At 38.8% G+C, this 26,860-nt stretch overlaps 2 protein-coding genes across 2 annotated transcripts in view; one reads left to right on the top strand and one right to left on the bottom strand.

Annotated features, from left to right (window-relative positions):
• Nucleotides 1-10,747, bottom strand: part of SCTR (secretin receptor) — a 31,702-nt gene extending 20,955 nt beyond the window's left edge. The window contains exons 1-3 of the mRNA XM_015887627.3: nt 10,426-10,747; nt 3,617-3,743; nt 172-282 (exon numbers count right to left, since the gene is read on the bottom strand). Coding sequence (XP_015743113.2) covers nt 172-282; nt 3,617-3,743; nt 10,426-10,527 — 340 coding nt within the window. The 5' untranslated portion in view covers nt 10,528-10,747. The remainder of the gene's footprint in view (nt 1-171; nt 283-3,616; nt 3,744-10,425) is intronic.
• A 10,448-nt stretch (nt 10,748-21,195) lies between these two features.
• Nucleotides 21,196-26,860, top strand: part of CFAP221 (cilia and flagella associated protein 221) — a 28,865-nt gene continuing 23,200 nt past the window's right edge. Inside the window, exons 1-5 of the mRNA XM_015887628.3 lie at nt 21,196-21,409; nt 22,085-22,185; nt 22,904-22,990; nt 23,119-23,214; nt 24,689-24,789. Coding sequence (XP_015743114.3) covers nt 21,199-21,409; nt 22,085-22,185; nt 22,904-22,990; nt 23,119-23,214; nt 24,689-24,789 — 596 coding nt within the window. The 5' untranslated portion in view covers nt 21,196-21,198. The remainder of the gene's footprint in view (nt 21,410-22,084; nt 22,186-22,903; nt 22,991-23,118; nt 23,215-24,688; nt 24,790-26,860) is intronic.

The following is a 26,860-nucleotide window of genomic DNA, read 5'->3' as shown; positions in this document are numbered from 1 at the left end:
GTATAAGAGCAGAAGTAGGTCTAATACAGTTTGAAAAGCAAACTAACTCCTTCAGCTCCGAAAGCCTAAAACAACTCCCAGATCCTCTGAAAATGTGTGCGATCTGGCCTTTCCCACATTAGGTCCCACTCAATGTGAGCTGTGACCATTAAATCATGGTGTTCATGTTACCTGTTTGTCCCGTGACTATTTGAAAGGCTTGGGGACAGGGTACGCTAACAGTTTGTCCAATGGGAGAAGACAGCCAGCAGGTAAGATTATCCCACATGCCAAGGCATCTGCCTAAGGTGCAAGAAGAAAAACACATCAAAATAGCAAATGTCCAACCAGGGGCGGGGGGGGGGGGGGGACCGTGTCACAATCCAAGTGCTGTGCCTGCAACAACCAATGTGTGGAAATCAACCTCTGTGAAGCACAGAGTAGAAGTGAGCACTGGCCTCACGCCGTGCCTTCTATCCACCTTCTTTCTGATGCCACAGGTATTTTATAGCTGGTGGAAATATATGAAAGGGTTCCTCCTATTTACCCTGAGTCTCACAATGCACCTGCTGTGATTTAGATCAGCTAGGCCTGCATCATATATAACCCAATTAGCGCAGGGTTTGGCAGTCTACAAGCCTCCATTAACTAATGCCAGTAGTCACAAATTATGCCATCCCAGGAGCCTTTATTAATGGACTGCTGAGTGTGCCGAAGAAAGAAGGGAGAGGTGAATTGGTCCTGTTATCTTCCACCAGAGGCCTATCTTTACTTTGGTGTTCAGAGCTGTGTGAGATTAGCATTGGAGGGCAAGGAGCAAAAACATACCTCAAAGCGGATACAAGTTGGACAGATATCTCTGAATTCACTGCACTGATTAATAAGGCAGGCAAGGTCATTCTTTTGTTTAGATAAGGGCTGACTAGATCAATGAAACCTAATTAATTAAAACCAGGAAGAAGCACACTTGCATTATTCTTCAATCAACCATTGTTCCAAAAGTCCCTTTCCCGGAAAGCAACTCTACTGCTAATCCTCCTGAATATTTAAGCTCACCTCCTCATGACTAGTGTTTTGCCAGCATCATAAAAAGGGACATAAATCCACCAAACAGAATACTCTTTTCACACAAGGTTTAATTATATACTAATTCCTTTGATACTGTCACTCCCTTGAGAGAGCTAGGCAGTGTGCTTTCCATTTTTCAGAAGAAATGCAAAAACAGCAAAGTAGTCATAATAGTTAAACAAGTTCATGTTCTAGTATCTAACATGGGCACTGTAATAATTCAAAATTGTGGTATCTGAGGAAGCTTTTAGCGATTTCCAGCAAGTTATAGTATTACAGATAAACTGTAGGGATTTTGGCAAGCAGATTATTCCTAGTATTGGTTTTTCAAAGTTAATCTCAACTCTTGTTGTTCAGTGCACAAACTGACACACAGAGAGCCTATTCTGAAGTGGCAAGACAACATGATTTGGGATTCTTTCCTTTTGATGTCCTGCACATCCCTGCTCCTACAGGAGATGTGGATATCAGAAATTTAGGCTAGATGTGTTCAACACACCATGATTTTCTGGATTCACAGGACATGCTGAACCATAATTAATCACAAATTAGCTAAACCATAGCTTAGTCAAGTTGTACAACCCTATCCTTAGCTCTAACCCTTAGTCTGAATAAACAGCTGCACTGGTAACTGGTTCCAAATGAGTCTTTTATCTTTTTATTAATACACATGGGCCAAAAAGAGAGGAAGAGAGAGAAAGAGAAGATCCTACTGTGACATTAATTAACAGTTTAATCTTGCAGCTTTTCTATGAGGTATACCTCCCTGATCAGTACAGCTATAAAACTAATTACAAGTTACCTTTTAGTTCCCCTTTAATTAATCTTCTATGCCTTATATTGGATTATTGTGATCTTTCTTTCTTCCTTTCTTATAATCCTCCACTTCCAAAGTTTTGTATAAAAATGCAAAAAAAAAAAAAAAGGTAATAAGAAAGAAGAACTATGGATTAACCACCATTTCTAAGTGTGGAACAGAAGTTGTTTAATTAAAAGGTGAAAGTAAGGGGCACTTCATCACTAATCACTCAACTGCCTCAAACAGGAGCAATTCAATCACAGAACTTGCAAATGAGAGATCACATTTCTGCTGTAACTTGGAACACAAGTTGCTTATTGAAGACTCTGGTTTATGGGAAAAATCAAGACTGAATAAAAACCACTGCACTGTGTCTCATGGGACCCCAAATGCTGTGTTCAGATGATTGTACAAAAGGCCCTAGCAAAAGTACAGAATATGGAGCAACTAAATACAGTAATTCAAACTTGGGAAAGAAGTGCAGCAAGGTTGCATGATGTCACTTTACTTATTTAACTTACATGCAGAAGATATGAGAAAAAATGGAAATTGGAATTTGAAGTGCTGGGAAAAATATCAACAACCTCAAAGGCTATATCAGTTTGATGGCTGAAAATGAGAAAGACTTAAGGAATCTTGTTAAAGCTGCAAGAAGAGAGTACTAAAACCAGTTTGCTGCTCAGTATTAAAACAAAACTAAAATAATGTCAGCAGGTGAAGCTAGCCAGTGCAAGTAAGCAGAGAAAAATTTTAAGTAGTAAAAGTTTATGTCATAGGCTCAAAAATTCACAGAAATGGTGACTGTAGCCATGAAATAAAGGAATTTTGATTCTTGGAAGACTAGACAACACACACACATACACACACTTACTATATCTAGGGAAGATTTTAACATGTAGAGATTTCATGTTAGATAACTAAGATACAGATTGTCAAAGCCATGGTTTTTCTAGGTGTAAACGAAAGCTGGACCATCAGAAAGTCTGAATGAAGAAAAAATGTTGGCCCTTTAATTGTGGTGCTGGATAAAATTGCTGAAAGTACCTTGGACTGCAAAAGTGAATCATTCCATACTAGACAAAGTAGAACCAGTCTGCTCACTAGAAACAGTAATAATAAAGCCAAAGCTTAAATATTTCTGGTGCAAGGCAGGAATCTTGGAAAAAACCTAAATGGTTGGAAAAACCAAAGGCAATTTAAAAAAAATGGCTAACAGAAGACAAGCTGCCTAAAAGCTGATGATACAAGCATAAGTTTACAAGAACACAAAGAGACAACCCTGGTAAAATATTTTCCAATGGAAGCAACAGAATGCCTGAACAAGAAGTTTACAAGATATCACAATTGAATATACTGCCATTCTGCAATTTTGGGCAATCCAAATTTCTCTTGCAATGTCTCAAATAGTTTAAACTAGTGTTTCTCAACCTCAGCAACTTTAAGATGTGTGGACTTCAATTACCAGCTGGCTGGGGAATTCTGGGAGTTGAAGTCCACACATCTTAAGGTTGCTGAGGTTGAGAAACACTGCTTTAAAGAACTGATAAATAACCTTGCCTGCCCATTAAATTTACCTGCAATTGTCAAACTAGGATTATTCCAGATTCATATTTACGCGAATAACTTATTCTCTTGGATCCCACTCAGGATATTACACAATTTTGCCCCAAACTGATCCATGGTCCTTTTATTATCACCACCTTATGAATACTTATTTTCATAGAAACCCACAACAATCTAGATGACACCAACTCATCCTTTTGGACACACCTGAACTCCTGAGCAATTCATTTCCAGCTGTTCTGTTTGCTTCTTCCTGGGCAAGGGCCGAGGTACAGAGCTCTTCTTCCATCCTCATGATTTTTTTGATTTCGCATGATGAAATGAAAGCTCCAATCTGCTGTTTTAAAAAGCATTATTTTATCACTCATTCATTACACTGATTTCAAAGCATAGTAGCGGCTGGATCCTTTTTTTGAGTTATAATTACAGCATTTTAAAATAAGGCAGTGACTTAATATTTGTCTTCTGAGCTCATCTTGAGCCCAAATGCATTAGAATTTAATCCTGGGATTTGTTTGCTGTGGTGGTGAAGCATCCTAAAGGACAGAGTTCCTTCCTTCTCCACTCAGCAACTGTAACAACTCCATAACAGTCCTGAAAAGGGGATTCAAACAATAAGGACAAAATGATCAGCTAGTTTGTAATGTGGATACCTCATGTTTCAAAAACTGCCTTTCTCAAGTTGATCCACATTACACCAGATTGTACTAGATTCCAGTCACCAAATCACAAAACTTCCAGATGAGGCTTTTAGCACAATCAGTCAAAAGTCATAAAGCAGTTATTCCATCTATACAGATTATGGCTGTCATAGGCATATGCTTCTAATTGGGAAGACATAAAAATGACAACACATGCATTCTTATGTCATGATGCAAGTGCGGAAGTCACGGGGCTTGTGTTGTGACATCACAATGCACATTTTATCACTTCCCCCCCCCCTGCACCTTCTTGCCCTCCCTGGAGATGCCTATGATGGTTGTCCCCATTCCATTCACTATCAATACCTCTTTGTATTCTTACAATCTTTTTTCTTAATACAAATAGTGTACAATGTACTCTAAATTGAAAATTATTTACTCATCAACACTGTTTTCTGGATTTTCCTAAGAAACTTATTATATGGTCTGGGTTTGTACAACATGCTATGTTAAAATGTGGTTGGCTAGTTTGTGGTGTAGTAGGTCTTGCAAATGCAACTACAATCCAGTTAGCTGTACTGTGTCTTTTGAGTTGATCTGCAGGAGGCTGAAAGTACCCCTGTTCCTCTAGGCCTCCACAATTCAAGCACTACCACTGAAATTCAGACTATAAGTTGTGTATTGCTAGCAGGGAGATCCTGGGTAACCTTTTGTAATTCAAAATAGGCAGCCCCAAGAGATTTACAACATTCTTGGTGACTGCCTTATATGGCTGGTAAAGTATGCTTGGCTTTGCAGGTCAGTTTATGCAAGCCTGATTTACACCGACCTTGTCTAGTGTACAAGAAATAGCTGCTTCCATGGGAATGGCTGAGCTAAACCACTTTCACACACTATAAAAGGGTAGGATCAGTCAGCTTCTTCCACTAAAATCAATTATGTGTATAAATTAGAAAGTTTTATGCAATAGATGTCCCAGAACTGATGATAACATAGTCCATCTTCACATGCCACCTCCTGTGAAGGATTGCTGAATGTCCACAAGGGCTTTGTCTAGCCCTATAGGCTGCCCCAGCCATTCTTCATGCAGATTTGGTGTGTGTTGTTTATAGCAAATTCTATTTGTTTATTTACTTTGAAACTCTGATTCACATGCCAGTTTATGCTAGAGTAATTTGATTGCCTTTTAGATTGGATTTCTTAATCCATCTTTCCTTCTCTCTACATAGGTGGGGATATGCCCAACTGGATAGCTATCCAAAAACTGAAGCAAAAGGGGAATTAGTTCACAAAGAGCAACTGTAGACCCAAGGGGAAAAGCATAGAATATTTAACACATCAAACATGTGAGATTTCTCTACTAAGGAATTAGAAAGGGGTACAATTTGGCTAGATCCAAATCAACATTTCATTTTTAGGGCATTCCTTTTAGGGCATGCAACAACTCATCAGATATACATTAGGAAGACCTCCTATTTGTGCAGCTGAATCATCCCTTTGAGTAAGGGCTGTGATCTTACTGGAATTAAGCTTATGAGGCCTTTTAGAATATGGCTGTAACTCAACCAAAAACATTTCAACTTGTTTAGCCTAACATTATAGGTTAATTAACTACAAATGTAGATGTTGCATCCAAATGTATGTCATCTGTATTAGATGTATCCCATGGAAAGCAAAGGTAGCCATGTTTACCATAAGAAGACTGTCTTCAATCCTGGATAGGTGACTTATAGGAGGTCTCTACCATCAATGAGAACACCGAACAGTCACTGAGGTTTTTTGCAAATAATTTAGGAAAGTTAAAAAAAAAAAAGTAAGTTATTTTTATAACAGTCAAATTACTTTGTCCTTCAAGCCAGTACTGTATTTCCAATTCTGACAGGCAATAGCTTGCTGTGTTCTTAGGGGAAGTTCTTTCTTTTCTTCTGCTCTTTCTGAATAGAGGTGCTAGAAATTCAGCCTAGAGCCATACGGTCTATAGCATGAGTGTCCAACTTTTGAGAAGTTGAGGGTCACACTTGGATTTTACAGAATGTGCTAAGGCAAGGGTAAAGTAGGAGTATCCATTGGAAAACTCTTATTTTGCTTGGACTGCATCCAGGTTTTGATGCTGATTTCTCCACTCCCATCCATCTTCTCACCTTGTCTTAAAATGACTACATTTAATTTTAATTTACTTACTAGAAATCATGAGGAGTTGAGGAGGGGATGCACAGAAAATCTTGGGAGCTACATGCATCTTGGAGATATACACCAATGTGGACCTCCAGATGGGGGCCTGGGCTTCAACTTTTCATATGACCAAATGGAAGGGATGATGGGAGTCATACGTTAAACCTATCTGGAAGACCATAGGTTTACCACCTCTAGTCTACCAACTGTCCTAACCTTGTCCATGCTGATAGGAGATGACAAGACTCCAACACAATGGGAATGTACCTACTTGAGGAAGTTTCTTTAATCACTACACCAGAGTCACAGTAGCAACTTCACTTGTGATCAGAGCCTAATGTTGATGGACATTAAAGTTGAAGCAAGCAGTTACAAACAGAGTGAATCATGCTTGTGGAAGAGGGAGCTTTGCTCTCTTTGTCCTAAATGGCAGATGTTGAATAAAGTTGATGAGCATTATTTTGGGGGAAAAACCCTACAACAGAAGACATCAAGTGTAGAATTTAGGGGTACCAAATGTGGCCTGCAAACTTCTGGAAAACCACTCAATGGCAGGAAAGACAGAAAACTCTATTTGCTATCATCTACTGGTTGCCCAGATTTTTGCAGCCTGTATCCAGTAGCCCTGATGAAACTTGACCCCTATAACCATATGTTTGGGTTTGTAAGAAATATAGAGTACAATAAGTTCAAATTCTTCCATTCAACTTGTAAAAATAAATCAGAATTGCCCAAGACAAGCCAGGACTGGCAACAAGTCTTCTGTTTTATTTCAAAATGAGATGTATTCTGTCCTTCAAAAAAAGAACAAAACCTCTCCCCTCACCTTACAGGATGTAAACATGTCAGAATAAGTAAACATCACCTACTGTTTCCAGAAGTTATTCAAAGGCTGAATTGGTTTCCATGCCCAACATTCTAAATACTAAGTGGTGTTTATAAATGTGTGTGAAGTAAGTTGCCTGAAAAAGGGAAGAGCATGAAACAATGCTGTGCTCCACTTGGTCAGCAACTCATAAGTCTTGCAGTAGGTATGATAGCACATACTTATCACAAGATATTCTCACAATTGCTGCACCTGCTGAATGTGTACTGTACATGGGGGGGCGGGGGGAGTTTAGAGCAAAGTATAGAGGAAACTATAACATGGTGGAACATGATGAATACTGCACAAAAGACTTTGGTCTTTCTTAGCTGCTGCCCTCCAAATGTTTTGGACATTAACTTGTCATCCCAAGCTATCATGGCTGTTGGCTATGTTTGCTGGGAAACTATGGGACTTGTTGAAGGGTACCAAGTTAGGATGATCAGCCTTTCTCAACTGCAACAGGTCTCGACTGAAAAGAAATGAACATTGCTTTTTGAACTTTGCATACCACTCAATGCTAGCACTCGCAGTGGTGAGAATGTTTACACACCATAACTCAGCTTATTGAACACACTAATGTACCATGAGCTGTAGATATAATAATTTTTATGCAGGGTGGCCCTGAGACCTGAAAATTATTTCAAGGGGTTCTCAAGGGTAAAAAGGTTGAGAAAGACTGATCTAGACAGCTCTTAATAGCTTAACACACATATTTTATAAGGGGATTTGCTCAGGACCCTTATCTTAAAGGCCTAAGGAAAGATTGGACAAACTGTTGGCTCTCAAGATACTGGATTAGCTTCCAACAGTCCCAGCCAGCATGATAAGTACAGTAGTTACTAATCATGACAGTTGTATTCTAGGAACGTAAACCAGTTTTTACCCTTAGTTGTAAAATCTCATGATCTTTTGCAGAAACAAATATATTTCCATCAGATTAAATAAAGAAGCAATAGGTTGGATTTACAAAACATGTTAAGCCAAAACCAATAGCCCTCCCCTCCCTGCAATACATTTTGGGATAGCACAATATGCAAACCCACACACAGAGTCAGCATATTACAGAAGTATAAGAAATAAGTGAGGCATAGCTTGTGAACTGTGGTGAGCATGAAGATAAAAACTGATGCCAGGTTCAATTTTCTTCTTAATAACCCATTGTTTTGGGTTCTAAGTTATCATCCTCTGGGGCCATTCCAAACACAAGGGTTGCATACATCCCAAATCATTGCTGTTACTACACATCCCCAGAAAAGGTTCCCAAAGCATCATAGAGCTTCTCATGGTCTTCATGAGTTGAGTTGAGCTGAGAAATCAATCACTCCTCTGTTGCTCCAAAAGAAATGCAGCAAGGATAGATTTGCTAGGTTTCCTCTATGGCTGCAGGATGCTGCTTCTTCAGAGGACTGACAGACTAAGCAAAGGATGTCTGTATCAGTGCAATTTTTTTTTTTAATTTAAAAAGCAAGCCTGATGCTGAATTTAATTTGGAAACTTTTTATGGGCTATAATTTTGCACACAGACTTGTATCACATCTGAAACTCGGGTTTCTCTTAACAAAAGGCCTTAAAATTTTAGATTTTGCCTGAGGATAAGACTAGACACTCTTAGATTAGAAGCTCTAATAGTTTATTCTGATTGATAATTCTTATTATATTGGCCGCCTTTGCTAAGTATTGACTTGATTTTAACAACAAATTGAAAATGCTAAGTTGATATAAGGTCACCTTTATATACAATACTAATCTAATGTTACTTTGAAAATATTTATTTATTTATATTTAAAATTTGTCACCGCCCATCTGCAAGCAGCTCTTAGTTATTAAATTTATTTATGTATTGTTTATTATTAATAATTATTAATAAAATAAATTTATTAAATTTATTAAATAAATTCTTATTTAGCTTTATATGGCTTGGGAATCTCTTTTTTCTATTTCTTTTTTGCTCTTTCCTTTCATCTTTCCTTCTTCTTGGTTGTGTTTCAGATAAAATTAGAGAGAGAAAGGGAGAGATCTGCAGGGCAGGTGGTTCCCCATAGGAGAAGGCTTCTGTCTGGTTGCAACTCCTGGCATTTTGCTCTCCCAAGGAGCAAAGTCACACTGACGCTTTGTCAATGGAATCATTTTGCAAATAGGCCAGAATTATGGAAATTCGTATCTCAGAACCTCAGTGCCACATCACAACTTTACTACAGCTTATGCAAGACTGAGGCACAATTAAATCACAAGTCATATATTTTGTATGTAATGTTGACTGTAGCCAAAATATCTGAAAAGTCACAGATGACTTCTGATACTTATCATTACTCAATATTATTGTAGCAAAAAAAAAAAGTGATTTAAAACTTATAAAAATGAATGGAATAATATATTATCTGCTTTACTGTCTAACTTCTCTTAACTGATTACCCTCTGTGAATAGAAAAGTTTCTAAATGAACAATTCAATAAATTGTTATAAACTGAATAATTCACCCAAAACTGAATATTTAAATATTCATCTTTTTATTAGAAACAATTATTTTTATCTATTTATACAATTGTCTGCATGCTGTCTCATCTGATGATTATTCATATTTTTAACCTGTCCTTGATTTATTGTTCATCTTTGTTTCATTTCTATATGAGATTTGTGCCTCAGTTTAAACTAATCATTTCTAGCCCATATTAAACAATATTCTAACATGAGGGAAGGAGCAAGAAATAAGCTTTTAATCAGACATACATTAGCACAGTTCTTAATTTTAGTATGAAATGAGTGTATCAATTACAATAAATTATTATACAGGACATAATCAAATATTTATGTTTGACTAGCAGCTGTCTTTATATGCTTCTTGAAAATACAGCAAATTGGTATCATAAATTATATTTTTACAGACTGTGTAATGAGCTGATGATTCTGTCACTATAACACACAGCACTTACACTTTTTGGTCTTTGAAGCACAAAGAACCTTTGACAACCAGACTGAGCTATGCAACTTACAATTTATCTTTTATCAGGGCAGAGTGGAGTCTTTAAAGCGCGCTCTCATCACTTTTTTAATCCTACTGCAAGTGTTCTTGTCTGACATTTTAAGCAATTTCAAATCCCAGTTTGGGAGACCACGACTCAATTTTTTCCCATTTTACATCACAATCCTACATAGACACTGACTCAGAAGTAAGTTCCATTGCATTTTAAAGGTCTTGTTCCCATGTAAGTGCACATTGGACTGCTCCAATCTCACTCTCCCATATTTTTCTCCTTTCCCATTTAAGTGGTGGACTCAGAGACATTGGCTTCTTTGCCACCACGCACAGTATTCACCTGATCAGTTCCAGTACCTACCGTTAGCTCCAGAGATGAGAAGATAACTATGAGAAAAGTCCACATGGCTAGCGCTTGTTTCTTCCTTTCACTTCTCAGACACAGATCACAAGTTGCCTCCATGGGCTCCTGGGTGTCCTTCAGCAATTCTTGCTCCTTTCACTCACTTCTCCCTCTCCTGGATTTCTTGGCTGTCTGCATCTTGCCCGTGCTGTTATAGCTGTCCCTGAATACCAGCAGGATGCCTACACATCCCATCACAGGCACCCTGTGCAGGGTTTGTGCAGTCGAGGTATTTTTACCTCTCTCTTCCATTACTCACTGTTATCACCTCATGTCAAGAGGAAAGATCAATCCTTTGTGTTCCCATGGATAAGGGAACAGGACTGGTTTTGGGACAACACAAAAACAAAGATAAATCTGTCACTGAAGCAAAGATAAATCTGCCAAGAAATGAAAAACAACAGAAATTGTTCCAGAGCCTGGAAGGAATAGGGTGGCCACACAGACCAATTTCTAGCAGGAGAAGAGCTGCTTCCCCTGGGGTGATTCAGCGAGGCTGACACACTCTGCTAGTGTTTGCCCAGCACGAGCTGCATGCCCGAGGAGCACAGATACTCCCCGAGAATCTTTGACAGACAAAAATGTATGCTCCATCCCTGCCGAACCCAGTCACAGGATGGCTGTTGGATGGGGTAGGCACTCTGCCTCCTTGGGCAGAAAACAACATCAGTACAAAGTCATCTATCCTGATATAACAATATGATTCCCTAAACAAAAGGGAAAGATAGGATATAAATCTGATAGAGGGACAGCTAGAAACTTCTTAATAACTATAGGCTATATTGATGTAGGTAGGTAGGTAGGTAGGTAGGTAGGTAGGTAGGTAGATAGATAGATAGATAGATAGATAGATAGATAGATAGATAGATAGATAGATAGATAGATAGATAGATAGATTTTTAAAAAAATATTTATATTTCAAATTTGTCACAACCCATCTCACTGCAGGACAATTCTGGGTAGTTAACTAGATAAACTAGATATTATGGTAACTTCAAGTTCTGGTACAAGTGAATTTTCAGAAACAGAATGTTTCAGAAAAGGAAAGGAAAGGAAATGAGACAAGAATGCATATTGTTCCATTTCTGTTTAACTCACACAACAAATGCATTGTAGGCATAGTGAGAGGGGAAAAGACGACAGCTAGAATGAAAGTTGGAAAGTTTCAAAACATACTTTGAGGTACACAGATGATGCCACTTTAGGCGAAAGTAGAGAGGACTTGGAAGAGCTTATTACAGAAGAGAAGGTGGTGGAGAGTTTTCTTTTGTTGGGCTCAAGACAGATAAAAATGGACAGTGTGCTGGACAAAAGAAGTGTGCTGGACAAGAAAAATCCTTGAGAAGAAAGTAGTGGCAATCTTTAGGTAAGATCATAAAGGATATTTCAATAACAACAAAGATCAAAATAGTTAAAGCAATAGTTTTCCCACTGTTAATGTATGGTTATGAAAGCTGGACACTGAAAAAGAGTAAAAGAAAGAAGATAGATGCCTTCAAAACCTGGAGCTGGAGATGGTTACTAATTACCATGAACTGCAAGATTAACTACTCAGTCAGTCATAGGTGATGATAAGCAAGCAGATATTCACATATGTTGCCTAGATGATGGACTAAAAATGATTATGTTTAGGATGGCTGAGTGTAGGAGAAGGGGAAGCCAATAGTAACATGGATAGATTCAATGAGACAGATTACTGGAAAGTACTTGGAAGAGCTACAAGTTATTATTGGAGATAAATTGGGACAGCAAGCATTTCTCTATGGAGTGATCAGGAATCACCATGAAACCAGTAGAACACCATGAAATCACCCAAATCAATGGTGCCTAACTAACTAAACTGTACTGCATTTGGTTCACCTTGGTTCTTCCTAAATAAGGATGTGCAAAATTTACACCCTGATTTATTTTTTGAAATTATAATGTATTGGGCTATAAAAAAAAATTACACATCAGCCCCAGTCTCTTACCAATACACAAGATTCACATATTGCACAAAGCTATGGGTTGCATGATCCACTGAATAAATCATAATTGGCTAAGTTCACACATTGCAAGTATGATTTATAAACTACAATGATTGGATTCACACATCATGCTAATCCAAAACTAAATAAACCAGATTAAGGATTAGCCCAAGGTGCAAAACTAATTATTCTTCAATATGAAGATGATTAATCCATTCCTTTGCATCTCTTAATGGTGAATTTATTTTTTAATTTATTTCATTTCATTTCTAACCCACCAAATCAAGGCTTTAGGTTTACAATAGTATAAAGCAAACAAGAATAAAAAGAAAAAAGAAAAAAAATCTACCAGGGGTATCATTAGTTAAAATGGTTAAAATTTAAAAATGCCAATAAAAACATCAGATCCCAAATGTGGGACAAAAATGTATAATCTTCATTGCTTCAGGAGCCATCTGAACCTCAGGCGGCAAGCTGTTTCATGGGACCAGGCTAAGCATAGAAATGGTCTGCCAGCCCCAGATTTCGTGAGGGGCAGGAATGCAAAGCATCCCTTCCTGATTTGACTGCAAGGGTGAGTAGATTTTACTTGAAGCAGAAAGTCTTGAAGGTAACCTAGACCTCAGCCATGTAGGGCCATCCGCCCAAATTACCAGCCCCCTGAGTGGAAGCTAGAAACAAGCAGGCAGCCAATGAAGCACCAGGAACACCGGTGTAATTCTGCAAAATGGCCCTCACCTGTCAACAGTCACACTGCCACATTCTGCATTAACTGGAGTCATCTTCAAAGGTAGCCCCACACAGAGCACGTTGCAGTAATGTAGGGTGGAGGTAATAAGGGCAGGAGTTACTGTTGCCAGAGCCCTCTGCTCCAGACATGGTCCCAACTGCTGGCCAGATGAAGCTGGACAAAGTCTTCCCTGCCATAAGCTCCACCTGTTAAAAAAGCAGAAGCTTCAGGGGGAGCAAGGCCCATGTTTAGAGCCAAAACTGAAACTAACAGGGAGCCAGGACGGACAAACAGCAGCTCCGTTTTGCCGTGATTCAGTCAGTCATATTTTGTATAATTCATTTTCTTTTCATTGCAAGAATTGCTGCCTAAGTAGCTCAATTTAATCTATTAAACTATTGTATTGTCGAAGGCTTTCACGGCCGGAATACGATGGCTGGTGTGGGTCTTCCGGGCTGTGTGGCCGTGTTCTGGAAGTTTTGTTTCCTAACGTTTCGCCAGCATCTGTGACCGGCATCTTCAGAGAGCAGGAGCACAGACAGGGGCACAGAGAGAACTGCTCGTGTCTGTGCTCTTGCTCTCTGAAGATGCCAGTCACAGATGCTGGCGAAACGTTAGGAAACAAAACTTCCAGAACACGGCCACACAGCCCGGAAGACCCACACCAGCCATATTAAACTATTGCTTGGATATTATATTCTAAACCTTTTTACCTACCTTCTTTCCTGTTAGTTCAACCACATGATTGAGAAACAGATGTAAATGTGAAAAAAATCTCTAACATAAAATAAAATTAAAATACTCCTGTTCCTATTGCCATTGTAGCTCAAATAATAATGTTATGTATCCATCCACTATTTTCATTAACTTAGATATTTTCAAAAATCTGACATTGCTGCCTTGCTACTATATTTTTAAGCAACTGATTGAATAAAATTTTCTGATTTTAAATGCATCATAATTGCAGCATAGGTGCTCCATCTTTGGATGGACAATGCATGTTTGATCTATCCCAAGCAGAGAAGTGATGCATTCCAAATGGAAACGATCTATTAATGGCAGTAGGCAACCAGTGACCAGCTGGCTGCAGGTACAGACAAGATCACTCATTTTCCACTACAAATAAATTTATTTACAAATGGCAATAGGAAACCAGAAATTTGCACTGATGGGGGGGGGGGGGGAGGAAACCTGTTGTTTCCCATTTGTACCAGCAGGAGTCAAGATTTCTGGTTTTTTTGTAGCTAGAAACCAGCAATCTTGAGCATAATTTCTGAAACAGAGTGGACTAGGCTTCCCATACTCGTGCAAGAAACCCTACTTGAAATCACTACTTTCCAGCAATGGGAAACCAGCAATGTTAGCAAGCCACTGTGAGATAGAGGAAACCCTCTTTCAGCTATTGAGAAAAAAGTTTCAGCTACCCCAGCCACTCTTCCTCCAACAACCTCATTCAGAGTAACCGAAGGGGATGAATGAGTGTTACATTGCCCCGCAACACATTCCGTCCCCTATTAAGTACTGCATCAAAATCCAGCACAGACTTTTCTGTTAACTTTCTAACTTTCGTTCTGCTTTTGAATTAGGCAGCAAGTCCAAAAATAATAAAGGGATTCTTTTAAAGAATCAGCCCATTTTTCAAATGTTAGTTTCCTTTTGCCTGAGATTGCTATAGTAAAGTAGCATGCTGCCCACTTTTCCTTTCGAGATGGGGACGTGCATTACACAGGGAACCATAGCAGAGAACATTATTATTTTTTGAAGACCTTGTAGAACCTTTTAGTAGCAGAATCACTTCCAACAGTATTCAAAGGCCTGCATGCAAAAGGGGCCACAAACAATATAGCCTTGCCTCTGCCCGGGATGGTGAAGTTTGACAAGCAGAAAGTAAACAAACATCCTAAGAGTCAAAACCTATTTTACCTGGAACAAGGCAATAGTTCTACCTGCAGTCTGCAGTTTCATATTTATATACTTCAGGTAGCAGCACAGCTTCCTCTTCCATTAGGCCGGTTTCCAATATCTGGGTAAAGTATTTATTGCAGATAATGCAGAGTTTATCTCATCACAATGCTGCTGAAATGATAAAAATCCTTAACCACTTAACTATTTACAGCACAAGGTCTCTTTCTTCGACTATGTATGGTACATTTGCAAATCTGCTACTTTCAGGGAACATTTTTCTCAATAGCTGAAACAGGCCCAAATTATTTTATTTATTTAAACATATGTATCCTGCCTCCTCTCCACAGACTTAATTGCAAAAAGATATAATCCAGACCTGGAAGTATACCTGCTCTGTTTCAGCTGGAAGGAAGACATATCTTGGCAGGGGTACGAAATGCGCAGCCATTGCTGAGTTTCATCTCACAGCATTTCTTGACAGAGGGCTTACTAGTTGGAGCAGCTGCAAGCTATAATTTGAGTGGGCCATAAGGTCTCCACTGCTGACACAGAGAACAACACAAGGCAGTAAGTCAGAAGATGGCAAGAAGACGCTTCCTTCACCATGACATTGGGGTATTGGACCCAAAACGGGGTTCTTAGCCCGGAGACGATTGCCAATAACTTCGCCGGACACAAGAAACTCTTTAGAGCAAAATTCCTTTATTGGTGCGCAGCAGTAAAGGGGATACCTCTATCTAAAGAGGCTCCCCGAACACAAAGAGATCAGGGTTTTTATACATTTTGCTTCAAGGAGATATAACATTTAGAGATTATTGATTGTTCAAGAAGTTCTTCATCACCTTAACTGGGATTTCCCTTTGATCTCTTCTGTGCAGTGGACCCATCCCCATAACTTTTGTTTTCTCAAGAGATGTCAACTACAGGTGAATACAGTTAATAGGTCACCAAGGTTAGATGTAGGCTAACCTAGAGGGGTCACCTATGGGTGAATACATCCTGATAACATTTAATAGGTTATCTAGGTTAGATATAGGCTAACATAGAAGGGTCAGCTATGGGTGAATACATCCTTGTTGTCCTGCAAGAATCACAGGCACAATACTTTTCCATTCCATGCTCCTCAGGGGGCCAAAGGAAATAATCTGGTGCTGGAGGCCATGTGCTAATGCTACATTACCCTCTGGGTTGATTTGAAAGTATATGAAACAGGCAAGTACTGTACTGTATTTTTAAAAAGGCAAAATCTTCTTTAAATGAAGCTTAGAGCCCAGTGGCTTCACAGACACAACCATAAAGGGTTTTTGGAAATTGTACTGAAGCAGTTTGCCGTTGCCTTCTTTTGGGATTATGTTTTAGTTTCTCAATCTATCAATCTACCCAAGCACTATCCAGATCAGCTATTTGCTGCTACCTAGCTGGGCAACACTCACGCAAACACACATACACAATATAAAATACTCACGGCAAAATATAAGTTACTGTTACTAGGCGCATTTGAAATATGTAGTCCTAGCAGCTAAAAATGTGTCATCGTATTTTTACAGCGGCTGGGCCGGCACATTTTCCTCTCAGCTCTTCACTGTTTTATTTTTTTAGTAGATGTTTTGTTGGATATAGCTTTGGGTAGCTGCCTGGAAGTTGAACTACATACGTATGGCTGAGATAATAAACGTAAAAGGAATGGGCGGTGTGCTTACCGCGTCCCCCTTTCTTAATGCTACCTGTCCCATTTCCTCTCTTTCAAACACGTATTAAGGTCTTGCAATCCCCCAGCCGTCTCGGCTAATTAATTGCTATTAATTAATTGTACCGTCCGGTCTCTATTATTCAACTCCAACTTTTTCTTTTCCAAGAGTTGCAACGCAGCCCGAACAACACAAAGCACTCTGATTTCCAGGGCAGAGAGAGACGTTCTGCGCTTTACTGACAGTCCGTCAAAACGTGGTCGCTTCTCCTAGTCTCCCCTCCCAGAGTTAGGCAATGGTACGGTCCAAAGCCCGCTTGGCGCTCTAGAACGTCGCAGTTGACGACCAGCTTAGCAACCGAAGCTTTGGAGGCGGACGGCTGCGAGGGGTTTCTGCGCTGCAGATCGCGCCCCGCAGGTGCACCGGCTTAGACTCACCTCTGCGGAAGGACCTGCACCCCTGGTAGGTTCGCCGGTGCCTCGAAGCGAAGGACCAAATGAAAGTGGGAGGGGCCGAGGGGGGTAATTGCGAGTCCCTGGGGGCCGCTGCAAATGCAAACTCCTTTCCTTCGGAGCAGCGCCTGCCCCCTTTGATCTAGTGGTACTCTTTCTGCTTTGCCTTAGAGAAAAAGTTATCACTTGCACATTTTACTGCAGGCTTTTTGCCCACTTCACCAGAACTCTGCTTTAACTAGTCCCCAGATCAAAGAATCATAGCCTTGGAAGGGATCTTAGAGGTCTTCTAGTCCAACCCACTTATCCCCATTAAGGGAAAACAGCAGGAGGCTTTAATTGGAGGTGCTAGGCATTGAACTGAGGGTGGTTGGTTTTTTTCCCCCCAGACAGAGCAGGCATTCTGCCTGCCGCTAAATTATCAGCACCCCTCCCAAATGAACCTATGTATAAGCATGTGAAGAAGCTGGCTTGCTTTTTTTCTCGGTACCAGATTGTCAGTTATATATCTATTTTTATATTATATTTTTATATTATTTATAAAATTTATATATTTTTAAGAAAGGAATATGCACTTTGGCCATCTCAGCTGTGCTGTAATATAAAAGGAAAGCTCTAGACACCCACTGGCACATTGGTGGCATGGGTACCATGGGGACACACCCAGCAGGCCTTTGTGGTTTACTTGAACAGCAGTGCAGGAGGAGGACTATGGTCATGGCAGACAATGTGGCTTGCCCTTTCATTCCTGCACTGCAAGCCATAAATAAAACTATTCCCCTACTGTATAGTTCTACCATATTTGTATTTCTGTTAGTGTATTTACCCAAATAGTTGACTGTTAGTCTTCCAGAAGTATTCCTGGAATGCCACCTTGCATGGTCTCTTCAGAATTCCAGGCTTCTCTGTTGTATTTCCTACTCTTTCTCCATGTTGTCCAAAAAAAACAACAACGAGTAAGCTACTCCTCCAGCATAGGCTGGAAGGGCTGCCATTTCAGATTTATAGGAACCAAGATGCTGTAATCAAAGTTTATGGTTGGTTACGAGGTCCAGTTTCTATAAATCCTGAATAGTTAGCTCTCTGAGCTAGGACAGTACAATAATTTATATAATAAAAGATGGCATGTGTAATTTTATTGACTGGACTTTTTGGCTTAATGTGTTTTGCAAGCATACCTCCAAGGGAGTGTGAGCTGAGAAAAAGGGGGAACGGCCCAGGGTCCCCCAAGAAACATCCTGACCAACCAAGGACTTGAACCTGGCTCTTACTAGAACTAGTCAATTTTTTTCTACAGGACCCTTTTAATGTGTTTTAAGATACAAATATTGTAATTTGTTGTTCCTTATAACCCACTGTTCACAGTATGAATATTAGTCAGGACTACTTATGACCATACAGTATATTGGAAGTCCTGCTACATTGACTCTCCATTGGCCATGCTGCATGGAACAGTGGGAAAGTGTAATTAAAAAAAAAACATCTGGTAGGTCACAGATTTGCCACCCACACTATATCTAATCTATTGATGTTACAAAGAATTTGGCCATATATGTTTTGTCCAATATTAATCATATTCAAGTTTTTTGTTAAAGTTTGTCTTCAAGTCACACTCAACTCCTGTTGACTTTATGGACATGTCCCTGCAGTTTTCTTGCCAATTGTAAGAAAGTGGCTTGCCATAGCCCTCTTCCAGAACGATGATGATGATTAGTTTAGCCTACAGTTCTAGTATTGCCTAATAGTCTTGCATTCAGGTATTACCTACCATATCTAGGTTGCAAAATCTAGACAAGGAGGAGTAACTTTTCTCTGTCACTTTGCTGCCCCGTCTCGTAGAGTTTTTGAACCCTCTTGGCTACCTGCTGAGGCAAGTAAGTATTACATTTTCTTGAAAAAGAGATGTGGAAGCTACAGCAATAAGTTGAAAACAGCATTCTCAGAAATATTCACCCCTATATATGTGAAGGAATTGGCAGTGGCAGCTGTCAAAAAGTCATATTTTGGGAACTGGCATTTTATAGTTTAATATTTTGTGTTGAACCTCAAGCTAGATTTATATTTAGATAACTCAGCTGATTCCCGTTGAACATATAATCCCATCTAATTTCTGCTGTGTTTTACATTTATCTTCATTATGTAAATAACTCATCCTAAAGTTATTTAAAACTTTAAATGCCACTGCTGTTATGCCACATATTAATATTTAGCAAATGAAGAAGAAACTGGAAAAGTTAAGATACTTCTAAATATTGCCTGAGAAGAATAATTGTCAAGCTGTTAAAAAAACAGCTGGTGGACCTTGAAAGTTTATCTTATTATTTGTTTTGGAGCAGCCGATGCATGAGAAAAATAGATCTGCAGTTTGATTAAAGACATGTTCCAAAAACATAAAGTATAATTGAAGCATGATCCCTTTCTGTGGCAAAAAGATGCATTGTTGTCTGAGTAAGTATGTTTACTTTTTGAGGTACCTTAATCCATCTGGCAATTGCAGTTATTTGGATACTGAACTTTCTAATAACAAGAGCTGTCACTACAGAATTGTAGTGTGGCCTTCTCATTGCCTGTATGGCTGAGAAGATTGAAAAAGTAATTAGCAACCAAGATTGGGTCCCTACTCTAATTTGATTCTCATTGCGTATCTCTTTCAAATGTTATTATTTTAAAACATTCAGGAATGAAACCAGTCTGCATGCAGGTTAATGGAGCAGGGGACTTTTTACGCAGCTGAGCATTTCATTTGGCCTGATCCAAGGAAGACAATGAAAGTAGATGAATTTTTACTGCAACTTGAGAGAAAAGGGGAATTTTGTTCATTAGGAATCCCAACCAGACTTGATTCTGACTTGTCATATTAACAGTGGTCTACAATTGTGTGATGTTGTAAGTTGACTCCAACCCTTGTGGATATAACTCTGTATTATAATGCTGCTTTTTTGTTGTGTACTGTTCTTTCAGATCCTGCATTGTGTGTTTAAAAACAAAACTGTGGTGCTGTTGCACTCTTTCGGCTTCCCACCTGGTAATAAGGATCTAACATGTTCAGATAGTGGTGTAGGTGATAAACCAATCAGAGCCTAACTTGTAAAACATCTAAGTCACTTTCTTCTAGCCCTTTTCAATATGCATGTGGGTAATGGACCTCATTGTATAGATCTCTCTGTGTTTCTAATGCTTAAATTGGGACAAGCCGCTTTTGGGTGGTGGTGGGGCCACAATTGGAGTGTGTGTGTGAGAGACTGCAATGGTGCTTGAAGTGACAAGGAAAGTGACAAGGCTGCCTCACACATGCATACAGCTAGGATTTTCTGGGCTTTCCCCAAGGTTTTAAAGCTTTTCTTTTAACTGGCTTATGATAGTTTTCAAGTTTTCCAACCAAAAACAGCTCTGCCCTTTTTTGCAGTATGAAGAGATTTTGAGGGCTAAAAAAAAAAGGTTGGAGATCATTCCTGGTTTAAACCAATACAAACTGAACATCTGCCCTGTATCCAGTTGAATACCTTTTGAAAAAGAACAGTTAGGAGTCCCCAGTCTTTTTAGGCCAGCGGGCACATTGAGAATTCTGGGAGTATGTCAAATTGGTCTCTATGGAGATCTTATTCATTTACAATATGTGTGATGCATTAGACATATCTAGATGCAAAATATTTGCTCATATGAATTGGTAGGCTTAAAAAAAAATTAACAGCTGAATACAAAGCAGAAGTAGAGTCTGATCCCCAATATTGAATCACATTCTTAGTCCCATTCAGCCCCACAAAGCACAACTGTTTCAAAGCAATCAAGTTCACAGACTTAAGAGAAGAGTGCACACTCTCAACTTAAATATACACAACAGAGAGAGAGAGAGAGAAACCACAGGGAAAAATTCATTTCAAGCTTTGGACAGCAATCATTTTTTAAATTTCTTTGGAAAATCTTTCTAATTTGTATATCACATCATTAGTTAAACAAATTTATTGGTGCACATAGAATTTGCATACATCATGTTACATGTTTTATATCAGGTAACAAGGAATGATCTTTTTGATATCCTGGAAGCCATAAATTCTAAGAAGATGGAAGTTGTGACTAATATACAGGCTGACTTCAATAGCACCGAAGGACCTCTTAGAAAGCCTATGTCCCTTCTTTTGAACAGCTTGGTGGAGGAGCCTAAGAAAAAAGCTGATGTTCCCAACCACCTCCTGGAATCAAGTAGGTGATTAGTTGACTGTTCTCAGGCAAAGAAGAGTTGCTGGTTACCTTAATTTTGATGAACTTGATTGTATATCACATCTATTTATAGGGATGATCTTGGTTGCAGCTAAGGTCATTTCAAAATAAAATAATTCATTCTGATAGGTTATCACCAGTTAGGGCCATCCACTAGTGCTACCATATCTGTTAATGGTAAGCATTCCTCCTTCTTCATCCGTTCCAATCCACTCCTGAGGTTGGAGGATCCTCTCCAGTGGTTGGGGAAGGGAAACATAGGGGATTGCCAATGGAGAAGGAGAGTCTCACTGCGCAAGCAGGGTTCTTTATATTCCTTCAAGACATACATCATAACATAGATTCTGTCTCTAACATTCTAAACATTCATATTGAATGAACAGAAAATATAATTGATCTGCCGTTGAATTCTACAGATAATACTACATTAGGATGAGGCCTAATATTTGGTCAAGAAAAAAAAATAGTGTCAGCCTGAGGAATGGGTAGATTGTTGTTGGGTAGGCTCTCTGGATTGTTTTTTGTGCAAGGAAGATCCTGGGCAAGATTATGTCAGTCCACCTAATATTAAAACAAATAGAATAAATTAGCCATGGTGAACTCCTGGAGCTATCGTCTGGCTGTGCCAATTATTGCATTTGTTTCTTTTTATTTCAGAGATTTATACAAAGCTATTAAGAAACAATGTTATACAGGCTAAACCTGCCATAATGCATTATGGAGGGTTTGAGACAGAAAAACATCACCAACAAGTGCTGGTAGGTAATGAAAGAGTTGAGAGCTAATATGCTGAAATGAGTCCATGCATTTATTTATCCATTTATTATTTGCCCACATTTTTATGTTGTCTACTCCTTATGACTCAAAGCAACTTACAGTATATAAAAATAATAGCATACATAAAACACAATTTTAAAAACAGTAAATTAATACTGTTCATAAAAGTTATCGCTACCCTTGGGAGACATGCCTACCCAAATGTCCTCTGAAACGCAACTCCCTTCGCCATTTTTCTGAAGGTCGTAAGGGTAGGGGGACATCCGACCTTTGTGGGTATGTGCTTTTAGAGGGATGGAGCTGCTCCTGAGAATGTGATTCTCCAGGTCCCAGCATCCCGCCACTTTTGTATTCTCTTTCTGCCAGACAGTGTAGGGCAGACAGATTCTACAAGAAGATGGTTCGGAAGATAATGAGGTCCTAAGCTGGACAGGGTTTTATGTTCAGCACCTTGAATTGGGCCCAGAAGCCGCTATCAACCAATGCAGTTCCTGCAGCAGGGGTATTACCCAACTGTATTGATTACAGTAGTGCCAGTTAGCAAGCTTTTTCCTCTATTCTGTTCCACCCATAATCTCCAAGTCATCTTACATGTTAATCATTATTTTTTTACACTTATGTACATCACCTTCTGTCTGTAATCATGCCTAAAAAACTGACAGGAACATCTTTTTTCTTTCTAATTGTTTTATCCTACAGAAACTCATAAATATTTCTGGAGAAGTTATAAACGTCCATATTATTCCACCTGATACAAAATACTTCCAGATCAAATATAGGAAAATTGTAAGTGTCAGTTCAGTAACCTTGAGAGTGTTCACATTTAGTTTGTCTCTCCCTTTTTGAACTTCATCAAATTGCAAAACAAATGGTTTGAAGCCTTTCTTAGGAAATTGTTCTGCTCTGTTTTATAGCAGCGACTTGTCCCTGGCTTATCCTTTACAGTAATGGTTGATTTCTGTCCTGATGAATGGCGATACTATTATGACTGCATCCGAATCCATTCTCAGGTAAGAAAAGGCAATAGGCCTAGGTAGGAACTCTCTCTTTCCCTGCAAATGTGAATAAATATAGTGCTGACTGTTCATGATATCCACTCATACAATGAGTAATTTTACTATGCTTAGCTTGCTCATTATTCTTTAGTAGTGAGCTTCTTTTAGTTATCCCTTTTCTTCAAGTTATTTTGTTCTGAGCCCAATCAAGAGATAAAGCATATAGTTGGGAAAAATAGAAGCTCAAAAGGAATATATACTTTAGTTTAAAATAAAGTAGGTGACATGTTTCCAGCATTTTTTTCACTGTTTTCCTAGGAACTAGTTGGATTCTTATGCTTATGAGAATGTTCTCATGTTCATGAAAACATTCATGCATATTTTTTTTTCATAAGATAGAATGTGTAAACTAGGTTATCAGCCTTAATTCCATTTGTGCTACACGCAGCATTCCATACTAATGGTAAGGACAATACCAATCATTTCTGGCACATTTTTGCCAATTTGCCACAAGTTCAACCAGTTTTATTGTAAGTGTGCTTCTGCTACTCTAACCAAGCTAGGATCTCTAATCTAGAGATTGCCTTGCAACTAGGAGGTCTATGCAGTATACTGATGCACAATGAATTGTAACTAGATTTAACTATTTTTTTCTTTTTTAAACGCCTGTCTTCAATTACTTTGGTATATTGTTTCTTACTACTTTTCTACACTCAGCATATTTCTTACCCTAAAAGAAATAGCATGATATGTATGTATGTGTATAGGTAGTCCTTGCTTAATGACCACAATTGGGACAGGAATTTAGGTCACTAAGTGATGCGGTTGTTAAGCAAATCATGTGACCGGGCCCGATTTTAAGACCTTTTGTGGAGGTCATTAAGTGAATCACCATGGTTGTTAAGTGAATCATACGGTTTCCCCATTGATTTTGCTTGCCAGAAGCCAATTGTCAAGGTCGCAAATGGTGATCACGTGACCCCAGGGCGCTGCAACTGTCATAAATGCAAGCTGGTTGCCAAGCATCCGGAACACAATTATGTGACCATGGGAGCACTGCAGTGGTCATAACTTTGGGCACTAGTTGTAAATCACTTTTTTTTAGCACCTTCATAACTTTGGGCACTAAACAAATGGTCGTTAAGCAAAGATTACCTGTATGTATATATATGTATGCAAGTGGAAAAATTAATGGATTTTTCTCCCAGATCATGCTAATCTAGTCATTTGGGATGGCTCACTGTTTTCCAGAGCAAAACTTCCAGAACAGGAATGGTGATAGGATTAGCCCTCCTAGGTCTTAAATCTAGGAAAATATATAGAATTAGGCTTTCCTATGCTGCATGTTTTTATTAGGTGGGGATTAAAGTGTCCCCATCATTATTTAAGCATGTGGGCAGTGCAGCCTTAACTGTGTAAGAGACCAGAACTAGTTTCCCCATAGATCAGTTCTCCTGTGACAGTCTATGTCCTTCTCTTTTCTTCTCAGGGAGATGAAACTTTGCTGATCCCTTTGCATGCCTATCCCGTGATGAATGATGTAGACTTTCCATCCTACATTAATCTGTCTGATGTTCCTTTGGGACAGTGGCAAGTGGTTATTAAAACAATAACTTTTCTTCCATCTGCTTTTCATGCATGATAAAAGAATTAGCATAATTATAATTGGCTGGTGAGCAAGGAAAGAACAGAATGCCTCATCTGCATGTAACATTAATTCAATCAGGAAATACAATTGAAGCTGCTTTTACTGTAACCATATTTATATATTTTTCATTTGGTGACCAGGCACTGTAAAATATAATTCTGGAAGTACTTTGTAAAATTATTGGACAACTATTACACCCTAGTTGTGCTCACTGATGGCTCTGAGAATGTGTGTGAAAACCATGGGGAGAGAAAATGAAAGTAGGAGACAAAAAATCTAGATAGATAGATTTTTGTTTTCTGGAGTCTTAAATCTGTTAACAAAATGTGGCTGGAAGAGGGTATTTTCCTTTCTTTTTAAATTTCTCCTGATCTTACTGTCTCTTGAAAAGAAAACAGGGTTTGTTTCACCATTTTTTCTGGATAAAGCATTCCTGTCTAAACTGGTGGGAATGAACGACTGTATGCCCAGAAAGAAGACCCCTGTGAAATAATGATGTACTCGTAGTATAGACTGAATGGGATTACTGCTGTTATTAGTAGTAGTAAAAATTTTATATTCAAAAATAGCCACATGCCTCATGGTGAAGGGAGCCATCTTACCTGCAGTTCATGATGCCAACTTCAATTACTGTATATATTCATGCACTGAACTTCTTTCCTGTTGTAGAAACAGATGCATACATAGTTGGAAAAAGTGACATAAAGAGATTTTTGTGTGCTCTATGCTGTGGACGTCAAGTATCTCTTGCTGGAGTAGGGCCACAGGTCTGAAATTTATAGCAGTCCTACTTGTCTGAGCTTTCAAGACACTCTTGCTTTACTTTCTCAAGAGCTGTTGTAAATTGAACTTTAAGGATGCTTGAATTCCCCATCTAATATACTTGTTAAACGAACTGAGAAATATTTCTGAGTACATCTGTGTAGGATTAGGCAGCTATTCTTTCTTAGAATATTTTCTTGTTCTTTGTTTTTAAATCTTAGTTTTTCTTTTCTTTTTTCTTTTTTACAAATGCTGCCCTTCTTTTCCTGACCCTCCTGCTTTGTTCCTTGGCCCATATCATTGTATCCATCCATGGCTTCCATTATTTGCAAAGGGCAGAATTGCTTCCCAAATTGGACATCTTAAACAACTATCAAAGAGAGATACTATTTTTATTATTCGTGGAAACAAGAAAGACAGAAATAAATAATTGTTTTAAGGAAGTACTGTATGTAAACTACATTCCATTGTAATCGGCTAGACAGGATTCTAGTGAGACAGTTTATTTATATTGGAGTTCTTGGAATGGAATATATTTAAGTGGAGAATATTCAGATTTTTTTCTAAACAATAGTTAGTCAGTGAAGCAGGGATTGCTATCTATTCAGAAAAGTACAATTTGGAAAAAATATATAAGATATTCAAGAAGGGAGTAATAGAAGTACAAATTGAAACAATAGGATAGGATTTTATGGAGAAAGCCCATTCCCTGAAGCCCCATTCCCCGAACCCATTAAGGCCTAGAGCAAGCTGGCTGGGGCATTCTGGGAGTTGGAGTCCACACATCTTAAAGCTGCCAAGGTTGAGAAACACTGGCCTAGAGGGTTATGCAAAATTGGATTCAGTGCTTCACCCCTATATTCCATACTGAGGTTTGGAGTAAAGCTTCTTTTTTGATTTAGGCTACTGTCCTAAACATGGAATGAACTCATGCACATAATCACAGTCACTTTTAAACAAGCGTTTAATTTTTATCAGTGGTATAAATATTGTATAAGCAGTATATATTACAAGCAAGTGTCAAGTTATAGGTTCAGTTTTCCTCAATTGTACCTGTTTAGGTAAAGAAATCTAGTTTTTGAATATCCCCTGTGATAGAGAGGAAAACTGTCCAGCAAGTTATTTCTATGAGCAGTGTTTGTTTTTATTGTTAATACCATTCCACTTGAAGGATCCCATTAATGGGAATGAAGAACTGTAATCTTCCAGCCTCAGCTTTAGTGATTTTTCTAGATTAGTTTACTGAATTAA

Source organism: Python bivittatus, unplaced genomic scaffold (genome assembly GCF_059951505.1).
Source record: "Python bivittatus isolate LINGU-HERP-01145 unplaced genomic scaffold, Pbiv_v1 ctg000480_np1212, whole genome shotgun sequence".
Classification (NCBI taxonomy): domain Eukaryota; kingdom Metazoa; phylum Chordata; class Lepidosauria; order Squamata; family Pythonidae; genus Python; species Python bivittatus.
This window is presented reverse-complemented; position numbering and strand designations above follow the sequence as displayed.